Here is a 13,088-nt window from a genome sequence, read left to right as displayed (position 1 = left end):
TTAAATCCTGATTAGCATTAAACCAGGATGTAAGCATACCATTTATACGTACACTGCATTTCACATTATCATATAGAGATGATTGAAGTGCTAGAAACATTTTCCCTTTCACACCAATGTTGCATAATTTCTCTGTTAATGCTATCATAAGCTTAAGTCAGTAAAAGCACATATGAAAGTCAATAAAATCAGAAAAAGTGTCTTTTTATTACCTTTTCTTGTTTCAATAAAAGAACAAACACGGTGAATATGATCCGTAGTTGATCTATGCTTGCGGAACCCATTTTGTGCATCAAAGAGCTCCTGTAGTTTCAGACCAAGATTGCAGACCGTTTTTTTAAAATATTACAATTTAATTTGTACATAGAATTGATGAGGGTCAAACCTCTATAGGATATAGTATCCGAATGATGTAAAGTAGAACAAGTTGGTATGCAGGGATTTTCCCTGTGCTAAAACAGATATTAAAAATAAGGTGCATAGCCGAAATACCATTTTGTTATTTAAGACATTCCATGATATATCGTCAACACCAGGAGCCTTGCCGCAGTGGCTTCTATCAACCGCTGTAGTTTCTTCAATGAGAGCAATTTTAGCGTCGAACAACACATGTGTGTCACCAGGCTCACTGTTACACTTGTCATTCCCTGAAACCACTCTCATGGTTGTTTCCGTCAACCCCCCCCCCCCCCCAAAAAAAAACTACTGACTGTTTCAGCCACTTGACCACACTTTGAGATATGTTCTGTGGCCGAATCGCTCGAGGTTTCCAAAGAACCCCCGGCATTATGCCATTCAATAGTTTGAACCCTGGGCACCAACAAACCGCGGCAAGCATTTACTGAACACCAGTGGTAAGGAAAACAAACGAGCCCCACTTTGTATATTCCCCCGCATTGCCGCAGCATTAACTCTACCAAGCTGTTAAGGTATATGACTTTAGCACAGTCGGTACTGTGTCGCGCTTCCTTAACAAAGTATATGAGTTCGTATCTGCTGGGTTCCCTTTAGATTTTTATATGATCTTTTATAGACATAGACATAAACAGCTGAATGAATAGTTTACCGTGTCGTTAAATAAAGCATGGATAGCGTTCTTGTAAAACAAAAGTAATGGAAATTATTTGTTTGCAAGACCTAAAACCTAGTTTCAGTCTTGCAGCCGCATTATCCAACTCGGTCTCTGTGAACGGCTATTTTTGAGATATTTTCCTGCCGCTTCACTCAGTTCAGTCACATCAACAACCCATCTTACGACAAGGACAGGCCGCTGGGGACGGTAAACTCAAGCAAGTCTCAAGAGAGAAGGGGGGTGAGAGAGGGGGCGTGAAGTGGTGGGGTGGGGTGGGGTTGGGGGGTGGAGAGGAGGTAGCACCAGTATTGATGTTCCGGGTCAATACACTTATACCTTTCCCAGCTGACAATGATCTGAAATTGGATGAAACTTTAGTAGTTATGGCACTATGTATTTCATGTGCAACATTGTGCAACATTAACCAGCGCAAACGGCCATTCAGCCTCCCTATCCCATACTATAGGAGTTTTTGTCACCTCTTCCATTATTACAAGTTAAACACTGAGGAAGACTGTGCAACGTGTTTCAATGTGACATTCTGAGAGATGTGTGTGTTTAATCACTTAGGTAATACATTAATACAACGTATAGACCCATGAAGATCCGGGGTAGAATAGGTCTTCAGCAACCCATGCTTGTCGTAAAAGGACACTAACGTGATCGGGTGGTCAGACTCACTGACTTGGTTGATGCATGTCATCGATTCCAATTGCGTGGATCGATGCTCATGATGTCAATCACTGTATTGTCTGGTCCAGACTCGATTATTTACAGACCGCCGTCTTATAGCTGGAATAACGCTGAGCGCGGCGTTAAACAACAAACCAATAATACAACGTATGGTGCTGCCTATACATTGACATCCCTCAAACCAGCACCTCCCTTGCCTACAGCACAGGGGAACACTTTTATAACAATGTGTCATGAGATTAATAGTGCTCTAATAAAACGTTTGAGTCGAAATCATTCATAAAACGCAATTATTCATTTATAGTTCAATAAGTGCGCTGAGAAATGGTAAGATCTATATAAATATAACGTCTAATATTCCAAAAATATTATTCTTACCCAACGAATAGTGTTGCTCTTTCAGTTTTCGAATGAATCAATAGTATTTGTCTTTGTGGTTTAGGCATCTTTTGCGTATTTACAAAACTTGAAATAACGTACGTATGGTATATGGTATTCCATTTTGGGTCCCCGAACAAAACCTGCACTGGTGGTTAACGGGGGATGTTGCTAGCTTAAAACCTACAAATAAATTATCCCATGGCCAGACAAACGATCCTGTACACCCATAAGGTCCAAATGTATTATTTCACAGCGCTAATGTGGCCACCGATATAATCTTATTAATCTCGCGGTATATCCGAACATTTATAAATAGAATGGGTGTTTTCCAGACAATTCACACACGTCTGAAAATCCCTTTTGTGCTACTTTGGGGTTCTTTTGGAAGTTCTTGTGTCTTCGGGTTCTGTTCGCAGTCTCTTGGCACCGCTCGCTTTGGCCCAGGGGCACCCTTGATGGCTGCAAACCCCTTTTTCAGTAAGAACTCTTTTTTTAAAGAACTACTTACATACTACATGAACCCCCAACTCAACTCTCACCCTTCAACCCTCGCCAATCCAATCGCTCCCTTTTCACCGACCGACTAATCGCTTTTCTCCCTTTCCCTTCTTTGGGGTCTCGATTACTCGGGCCCCGCTTTTGCCCCGCTTTTACCCCGCTTCTTCTCCGCTTTCTTCCATGTTTACGCCTTTGTTTTAAACACGATGTATTAACAAATATTTTCAATTATCGTGTCCTGTCTTGTCTTGTCTTGTCTTGTATTATCTTTCATTTCATCACATTTTTCTAAAAAAAATAAATGAATAAAACCAAATTAAAAAAATAAAATAGAATTTTTAAAGTCAATATATTCAGTCTACTTCTAGTCATTTTACTTCTTGCACGGGACTGGCGTATTTATTTTTGGCTTTCTTGCCATTTCGTGTTCGTGCTGTTGCCCTTCAGTGTAGCTTTAATTCTCTTTCCAATTGGCACCATTTATTGCACACACGTCTTCAGGTTTCAAAGTGTTAACTACTTTACTTTCACGCCTTCTGTTGTCTACGGAAGCCTTTCTTTCTCCAAATTTCAACTTACTATCTTCAAATTTAAAGAAAAAAAACAACAAAACAAATGGCCCGGAAAGGTTTCCGTAGTTGTCTGTAAAACAAATATTTTTATTTTTGTACTTTATTTTTGGCAGGAACCAATAAAGGAAAATATATTTTATTCGTCATACATGTAGTCATTCCACTTTTCACACAAATCCACCACTTGACTACACCGACTGTACCGAGAGCATCTGGGTATTGCACCGACCGCCAAAAAACGCAGTTTAGACAGCCGGTACCAAGCCACTTGGAAGACACCGGCTACACCGAGAGCATCTGGGCATTGCACCGACCGCCAAAAAACGCAGTTTAGACAGCCGGCACCAAGCCACCCGGAAGGAAGCGGCAAAGCACCAATCACAAGCGAGGTCACGAATGCCAAAGGCCGTCATTTCCTCCATCGGCTGGCCATGGGGGAGCACGTATCTGACGGTCGCTGGCTGCAATCACCACACCCAACCGTGCTCGCTCGGTCTTGTCGCATCTGCATCGAGGGAGAGTACGACTATGCACATGTATCTCAAGGTAAGTTCATTCGTATATTTCACTGACATCTTTTATTTCTTGCAAAGACCGGCCATTCTGTCAAACAGGGACGAAGCACGTTCCAAACCCTGCCCTCTTGGCCATTTGCAACTTCTTCTTTGATCCCAGAAAATGTCACCTGTTTCGGCCGCTCTCTGGTGCACGTGGCAAGTGTTTTCGTGGCGAAGAAGCAGGCGGCGTGCTTCCTGTATTCTTGTATGTATGATAAATGCGTACCTTCACGTTCTGACCACGCCCTCTCACAGTGTATACAACTAGCCTACCGTATTTAATCCGACAAGAGCTGGACTTTATTATCATTAATCAATATGCACCATTCATTCATCCGTTTGTTTGTCTTTATCCCATTGCTGCTGTACAGGCCTGCCGAACCGATGTCACACTTCCCTGGCCCTCACCCCCCCCCCCCCCCCCCCCCCCCCCCCAAATCCTGTCATGCTGCTTTAAATGCAGAGGGAAAAGTTAACTGTATCATCGATTATTACTCCTTTAACATCTGCCATTTTTTCTTCTAAAAACTTAACCTAAAACTCAGTAACATTGTTGACATTAGTCTCTTTGTGTTACCACTTTATTGTAACCATGGTAACAGTTCTGTAATTATCCAGTATCATGAACCAGGAAAAGTGACATTTATTGAAATCTTTCCATCTAAATTTCTAAGAAATAGATTTTTTTGTGTTGGTTTCCAAGGTATCAGAATGTTTACATTTGTGGAGTAATTATGGTTAATCTTGTTTTGGCTGTTAATCTGCTCATTGTGTTGGACATTGTTGCAGACCCTCACCAAGATGGCTCTGTGGCCGCCGACACAATCTCTGACACAACTTACCACAGCCCCTGATATTTTCTTCTTTATGGAGCATTGTGAAAGGTAGGTCATTTGATACCTCGGTCTCATTGTGTGTTTGCGGTATCCAGCACCCTGCTCCTATAAAAGCCAGGATTTATCCAGAATTCCAAACAAGGTGCTCTTGGCAGGCAAATTTGGGGAGGAGGGGGAATTTCTGATATTGTTCAAAATTGTATTTTTGTTCATGTTAAAAAAATTGTACTTTCTGAGGAATTGGAAAATTTTAGATTCAAATTGGGAATTTGTACTGTCATTTGCTTCACACTTGGGGCTGAATATGGGCCTCTAGTTCAGATAATCCTGAAAGATTATCACAGCAATGGTGAAGGAGTGACCATCAGCAATGCAGTTTACTTGGCCCAGCTTAGTTAGCGCTAATTGGCTGAGGCTGTCGATTGTGGCTCTCACTTCACAGGTCTTGTGTTCCTCTTCAATCCCTAGGACAAGTTGTGTTTGTGTTAGGATAGGTTAATCAAGCAACCCTTTGTGATTATTAGGGTTAGGTACCCCTTTCCGATCAAGCACCCCTTTATGGTCATTAGGGTTAGGTACCCTGTTACCATCAAGCACCCCAAAGCAATCCTTCACGTTAGGTACCCCTTTCAGGTCCAGCACCCCTTTACGATCCAGCACCCCTTTACGATCATTAGAGTTAGGTACCCGGTTTCCATCAAGCTCCCCTATACAATCCTTAGGGTTAGTTTTGTGGAAGGGCATGGTTAACTATCTCTTTTACTTGATCCAAGGTAATTTTTGGAAAATTCTTACCATTTTTAACAAGTTTCGAGCACCGCTACGGCTATGACAACAAATGTAACTTGTGGTTGTTTTCAATAAGCGCCCCCAACCTTTGTCAATTTGTCCAGCTCCCAGGGTGCTGACTTCTGCTACCATTTAGTCCTATGTTTATGTTTTTTGTTTCAAATGTCTTGCAACCATGGCAACATATGATACAAAGTATTCCAGAGAATTTCTTCATTTTCAGGAGAGGAAAGTTGGTGGTTTTAAATAATCTTGTCTCTCTTTAAGACCCCATATCATATTAAACAATGACCCCCATTCTGTTCCTCATCCCTTCTCAGCTCCATATGATAGCTCAGTTCCACGGTTTTCAGGAGCATTAAACCTCACTCTCTTACTCACTCTATCATCCTATACTTATCCCATTCTCAGCTCAATCAGCCTCTTCGCTGTGATGTAACTGGAATACTGTTCAAAGCAGCATTAAACCTCACTCACTCACTCTATAATTATTCAATTGTCAAATATTAAGAGACTTGGATGGTTCCTCATAGAATCGACTTTATACAAAACTTTATTGAAGAGACTATGGTATGTGTTAATCTTGAAATGAATCATTGAACTCAACTGCACTCCTTCATAAGATGGGACAAACAGCATCAATGTCCTGTTAATGATGTAATATCAGTAACATTTGACAGAAAAATCATAATGTCAGCAACTAGTCCAACATTTATCTTCATGTCTTATGTTTTCTGTAAAAACAAATTATTGCATAATTATTCTTTACTTTTCAAGCAGCCAATGTCTCAAATAGATCTTCTTCCTTATAGATCAACTCCTTCCTACTTGTTTCCACTTTTCACACAAACCCACCATGCTCATGGTCTCCATTTCACCGACCTCTACACTTGCACAAGTCTCTTAGAATATGGTTATTAGTTCCAATCATAATTCCTTATATATATCAATGATACAAACAGTTTGTCCCTTTAAAAGACTGGCCTCCTTGTAGACAAGTCAATTATAATCAGTATAGAATTACTGTATTTTCATGTACTTATTATTCAGTAGAGACTTGGAGCAAGTCTAACCAATCACCCGCCTTTCCGAAACCGGAAGCAGCAAGCACCAATCACAGGCGAGTTCACGAACGGCCTTGTTTACTTCCATCAGCTGGCCATGGCGGCACACACGTTTCTTGTGCACGGCATCACCAACTTGCTGGTTCTGTCTGGTCAAATCTTCGTCGCTGGTCAGGGACAGCTGTAAGTTCCTTCTTATATTTTACTCAACAGTTTCTATTTCTTGCATGTAGCTGCCATTCTGTCAAATAGGGACAAAGCATGTTGGAAACCATGTCACGTGCCTTGGACATTGGCAGGCCTCCAAGACATGGTCACCTGTCTTTGTCTCTCTCTTGTGCGCATTCCAAGTGTTTTCATGGCGAGTAAGCAGGCCCCTTTCTTCCTGTATTCTTGTATGTATTATACGTCCATACCTTCACACACTGACCACGCCCGAACAGTGTCAACAAACCTAAGTATTCAACTACCGTATTTCCCACAAAAACACCTTCCTTTATTATGAGTATTCAGTCTTTATGCTCCATTCACTGACAAAGTCTTTGTCTTTATTCCATTGCTGCTGTACAGACCTGCTGACCCGATGTCACACAACCACGGCCCTCTCCCCCCTGGCTCCCACTCCCAAGGAAACAGTTCTTTGTCTCATCTTTTTTTATCTTTAAAATCTCTTCTTTTTTTCTAAACACGTAACCTTACAGTTAATAACGTTGTCGGCACTTGTCTTTCGTGTTACTAGTAGATTGAATCCATGGTGACAGTACTTTTTCTAGTGTCCTAAACTAGGAGAAAATCACATATTAACATATTATTTATAAATTTCCATTAAGTTCAATTTGTAGTTTATTTCTATGATATCTGGACATTAATTTTTGCATTGAATTATGGTTTATCTTTCTTCCTTTGGCTGTCAATTAGTTGTGTTCATTGTGTTGGACATTGTTGCAGACCCAGACTAACATGGTGGTACGGCCACCAACATGACCTTTCCACACATCGTCTGGACCCAGCCTCCGGACACAGCATCTGGACAAACCCACCTGACACATCCTCCAGACACAGCCTCCTGACACAGCCTCCTCACAGCCCCTTGATATTTACTTCTAGATGGAAGATGGTGTAAGGTAGGTGTTTTTTTACCATGGTAGCCACTGTAGTCTCCTTAAAAGCACCCCACTCCAATAACTCATTTACAGGAATAGGTCCTATTTTCTTGTGTATATACTTCAGCTATTAGCAAACAAGCTTTTGATGTCACCAATGACTGAACCAAGTTTCTCCCCTTCCGCTATATCCCTGACAACAGATTTAAGTTATTGTGGCTGGTCCTGGGGCTCTTATTACGGCGAATACGGTGCTAACATTTTTTGTTTGAAATGTCTTGTAATATGTCATACAAAGGAATCCATAGAATCTTGTCATTTTTCAGGAGAAATCTACTTTTGGCAAAGCGTTATAGACTTGCTTTGGACATTTTACATATTTTTATTTCAGTGCAGTGTTCTACTATCCCTGTTGTACCTGTTAATGTATGAGTGGGCGTGTGTATCTGGAAACTTGTTTCAGTATCACAAGTCCCTATACCATGTATACCCATGTTTATATTGCTGCATCAACCCATTGCTGTTGGGGTTAACATAGCCTTGCTCCAAGTCTGTACTGAATGATAAGTCCATGTATGTATAGTCATTTGTTACTTTTAATAGGCAAGTCTAGATAAGCGGCCAGTACTCTTAGGAACAACTTGTTCTTATTATTTTTATAGTATATGAATTTTCATTTAAACTAATAATCATTTCCTTAGAAACATGTGTCAAGTCATTGTTATCAGTATGTATACACGGGTGATAATACCGTACATCATGTGATTAAATGACTGGCACATACAGGGTCCTGTTTATTTCTTGACCCTTGGAGTATTTTCAAGTATTTTTGCCATCATATGCCAAACACAAGACATTTTGTGCCCCATATACATGATATGTGTTCTCATACTTTCATTTCATTTCTTCGAGGCCTGTATGTATAGTATACTCCTTGTCTATATCCATATGTATATGTATATGTATATATATACAAACTGTTGCACCAGTAGTCGTAACTCTGTCAACTTGTATCACGTAAGCCACTTGACTCGTGACTTTCTTATGAGGTGACTGGAGACATTCCACTTTGTGTTTTTGTCATATTGTGTATGACATATTTTCCCCCACAACAGCTTGACTGTGAACACAACCATGTTGTCATTCTTATAATAGAACATAGAAAATACTTTGGACTAAGTCCACAACTAATGTATGGTATTCATTTTTCATCGTGTAGGCAAAGTGCACTAAAAACAGCTTTACTGTAGGTGATCGGCACTGTAGGCTTTACTCTAGGTGATCGGCACTTTAGGCTCTGTAGGCGAAGAGAGATGGAACCGTCAGTGATGTTATCAGATTGCAACTGTCTTGGGCTTGGCCAGGTCCAGATGTACTACCCGGGGATCCACACCCCTCTTACCCGACCCTACCCGGGGATCCACACCCCTCTTACCCGACCCTACCCAGGTACCCGCTGTACGTCTAAAGACATACCGGTACAAAATGTCCAGTTGGTAATAGTTTAACCGTAGCCCTGAAAAAAACGTATTATGGTAAATTATCAAACGATCAGGCCATGCACAAACTGAAATGTAGACGCTGAAAATAGATTGTAAAATACAAAACCATACGTTTTGTTTTTGCAACGTCGTTGTTTATGTTGTGTCCACTGAAGTATTTTCGAACAAAAGTTAAACATAAATGTGTAAACAGATCGTATTTCGTTTGGCCGGTTCTCCCTTATTGATTATTCGGGAAAGTACACGAAGGTTTACTTGCTACTATCAACAAATGGCATCTGCTGCTATCGCCGGTAACATTATTTTTCACTGTCAAGAACTCATTTCTAATACTCAACACTGGTTTTTACATGTAAACGACATCATGAAAGTGATAGCACAAATATGGGGAAAAACCAGAAATGAATACTTATCTTAATTCAAGCAAATATGTTTACGTCTTGGAAGGGAGGCGAAACCATAACAATTTAGACAAGTTGGTTCTATTATTAATATACTGGGAATGTTTTGACAAACGTCCCTGAAAGGTCGAAAGATCATACAGCTATACTCAAAAGCACGAGGTAAAAGGTCTCAGTTCAAGAGTGAGTGGCGTTAAAAACGGCGTTAAACCCAACTCACTCACTCACTCACTCACTCTAAACGATGGTGCCCAAATGGTGGAATGCATGTTTTGTTTCCTCTGCCGTGATGTTGTCACAACAACAACTCTCACCCATCACCAACTCGTCAGTCTCAGTGTGGTTCTTCCTCTACTGTAACATTGATAGTTTGACGAACACAATTATAATACCACTCACCGATTAATCCCTTCATGAATGATTTTCGGCCATACTAATAAAAGTTGTTGTGCACCTGCATATATGGTCAACTGGTCAATTGGGGAAGAAGGTCGAACCTAATCTTAATTAAGTCGTAGTGCTCGTTCAAGTTTGATAATAAAGTGTTATTGCAAGGTCAATGACCAGTACAAACAACATATAAGTGTCACAGACAATCACAGTCAACATGAAAAACCATCTGTGCATGCTTCCCCAGCGAGTACAACATGTTCCTGTGTCGTGCACAAGGGCTCCCTAACATCGGTGTGTTGAAGACCACTTGTGTGTTCAGGGGGTGTTTGCTATAATCATGTTCTCGTTCACAGTGTGTAGTTGATCATACATGTATTGTGGTGGCAGGTGGTCCTGTGTACAAACCACAGGTCACAAATCAGGGTAAGAGCAACGCTGGTCGCGAAGAGTAGGTGGATGGGTGTCTGTGTTAGGCAGCTTGTTCATTGACAACCAATCAGATTGCAACGCTTATCCTTTACATTTTACAATATCAATATCAAAGCTTTTTTTAAAATTATTGAATAATTAACGAGAGAATGTCATGGTCAGTTGCGACTTGAAATCCTGACAAAATCTTATCTAATGTTATGGAGGATGACGTCATACGTTCTGTGATGTCACTGTCTTTGAATGTGACGTCAATGTCTTTGAAAGCATTTTATGTTGGATTTATAGCGATAACGTTCGTATTTAAATGTCGATAGCCTTTAATAAGACGTTCTCTTTAAATTTGCATAATACACAAGAAGTTTTGTGGATGGTATTCCAAAATGTAATGAGTTACTGTAATGAATACAGTTTGAAAATAAATTATTCTGTTACATGTTGTTTGTATTAAACATATTATTTTACTCGTGATCAGTGCAATACAATCATGTATAATAAGTAACACAAAAAGAACAATAACAATAATTGACTTCAATATGAATTATTGAAAGTATGTAAAACTTCTTCAGCGTTATTTCATAAATGTAACCTTTATCATTTCCGATGCAATTCCCTATTTTCACCTGTACCATAAGTTCCTGTGTTATGTAGGAACAATTCACTTGCCTTTGCATGTGTTTATGATTGTGCCACGTGTGGGGCAGGATACGATCATCTTTTCGCGAGAACCTGGTATCATCACATGCTTATGCTATAGTCGGAATCTTGCAAGGAACTCTGCATTTTGTGGATATTTCTTATGATTACCGAAGTGTGTTTGTCGTTTCTTATTAACAACAGCCTTGTACTGTGTTTACGTTGCAAACTTGGTGCGTCAGGTCTTCGGTAGATAAGCCACTTGCCCTTCTTCAGGACGAGAGGGCAGAATTAGATTTAAGTGAAATCAATAAGATGTGACACACTCTCACACAACGTTTACCAAATAGAATCAAGTCAGGCATATCAACATGACGTGGTGGATCAGGCCACTAGCGGGAGAACCCAGGAAGAAAGACACGGTTAATGGTCCAGGTTTAGCTGCCGTAAATTTGTTACAAAGCAAAACAGATAATAAACAAAGACCTTGGTACTTCATCAATATTTCCGAGCATTAGTATATTTATAGTAAATATCCCTATAGCCTTATAATACCCCTGTGGCGTTGTTATTATACAGAAATAATGCGTATTGCCGTAAGGTGCATTGGCAATGACGTCAATAGTCAACGCTAGTCACACAGTCGACGTAGTGTTTAGGCTGCATGGAGCTATGATGCAGCAGAAGCAGGGTGACCGACTTATCTAAGGCGCCGCTATTTGCTGTGCAGAGTTGCCTGCCTCGGCCTGGACATCAACCTGTGATCGTGGGTTCGAATCCCGGTCTCCCCTGATTTTGTTTCTAGGTTTGTCAGCACCATGCCCGTGCTCATGGATTTCAACAAAGTGGTAAACGTCTAAGATGTATCACATCGGTCTTTCTTCCTTCATCAATATGACACGCCCTTATATACTGTTCAAAGCGACGTTAAACCCACTCGCTCAATCACTCAATAATAGAGCTCTTTCCCACCAAGTGGTATTTGTTGTTCAATGCCGCGCTCGTATTATTATAGCTCTGTGACGACGGCCAGTAAATAATTCTAACGATAACCATGGTACGCGTCAATGTTGATTACTCATTAAGGTATGGTTCTCGTATCAATGAACCTTCAGTGCACCACATAAACTATATTATATCTACTTTATAACTTCCCTACCTACTACACGTACGTAAAATAAAATCTTCAACAGCGGAATACTGTTAACCTTATGATTTCCTAGAAGTGAAGGGCACTGTAGACACGAGGATAAATCTTGCCATAATTCACAATTACATGTATTTTAACTCCGGCACACTGTTTAAGCTGTGACAAGATAAATGTCATATGGCAACCCAGGAACAGATTTTCGAAGATCTTATCTTAAATGAAAGAAGGACGTATATGTGACAGGGAGCAACTCAAGCATTATTGGATCAAATCCTTCAGTTCTGATTGGAGCAGACGGTAGGAAGAAAATGATCGGAAATGTCCCCCGGCAGAATATGAGGGGAGTGGCATTTATCAGGGTGACAATTTGAGCGTGCTCAGCAGCACTACGGGCGGCACTTCTCTCAGACAGCTGAGAAACAGGCGACTATTATCTCCAAACTGGCGTGAAAATCCTGACATCGAAATTCTTGAATTATGGCCTTGACAATTGCCCGGCCACTTTCACCAACCATTACGCCTTGGCGAGGCGAAAGAAAAAGCGAGAGAAATTGCCCCGTGATTTTCATTTGGCTAGGTTGCAGGCACTTTGGGTTATTTGTGTCGCAATTTCAAGTCAGTAGTAGTTGGGTGAGCTGGTAGAGTATAACGGCTACTACTGCACGAGGTTGATCCTGTGATATTTCGCATATCCTTCTGGACGTCACAAGGGGTCAAGCTGACCCTGGCTTGTCAGAAGTTTATCATGAGCTTAACCAGAGGTACACTAAATATTGTAGACATACGGGTCAAATAGTGTGTTCCTGAAACATAATTTAGTCTCTGCAAGTGTGGAATCTACAAAAATCTAATCGACAACATCCTTTGATCGTGTCGTGTCCAGCCACAACATTCTCTTTCTCGGTATGTTTAGTTTCAGCTCCACTTTATACATCGAATTAAATACTTAAAATTCCTTAAAGATCGCCTAGATTCTTTAAGTGTTGAATCAACAAAACGTCATCAGCATTAT

At 40.6% G+C, this 13,088-nt stretch overlaps 1 protein-coding gene across 11 annotated transcripts in view; it reads left to right on the top strand.

Annotated features, from left to right (window-relative positions):
• Nucleotides 1–3,505: 3,505 nt before the first annotated feature.
• Nucleotides 3,506–13,088, top strand: part of LOC124124491 — a 174,066-nt gene continuing 164,483 nt past the window's right edge. For 7 of the 11 annotated variants that reach the window (XR_007220360.1, XR_007220363.1, XR_007220359.1 and 4 more), the window contains exons 1-4: nt 3,506–3,762; nt 4,563–4,657; nt 6,449–6,645; nt 7,033–7,586. Coding sequence is in view for 1 of the 11 variants with exons in the window: in XM_048394259.1 (XP_048250216.1) it covers nt 3,613–3,762; nt 4,563–4,657; nt 7,411–7,585 (420 nt within the window). In the remaining 10 variants the exon portion in view is untranslated. The remainder of the gene's footprint in view (nt 3,763–4,562; nt 4,658–6,448; nt 6,646–7,032; nt 7,587–13,088) is intronic. The other 4 variants (XR_007220365.1, XR_007220362.1, XR_007220356.1 and 1 more) reach the window with 4 other exon arrangements.

The sequence above is a fragment of the Haliotis rufescens genome, unplaced genomic scaffold (assembly GCF_023055435.1).
Source record: "Haliotis rufescens isolate VD_foot unplaced genomic scaffold, xgHalRufe1.0.p SCAF_13, whole genome shotgun sequence".
Classification (NCBI taxonomy): domain Eukaryota; kingdom Metazoa; phylum Mollusca; class Gastropoda; order Lepetellida; family Haliotidae; genus Haliotis; species Haliotis rufescens.
The sequence above is the reverse complement of the archived record's forward strand: the minus strand, read 5'-3'. Positions and strand labels throughout refer to the sequence as shown.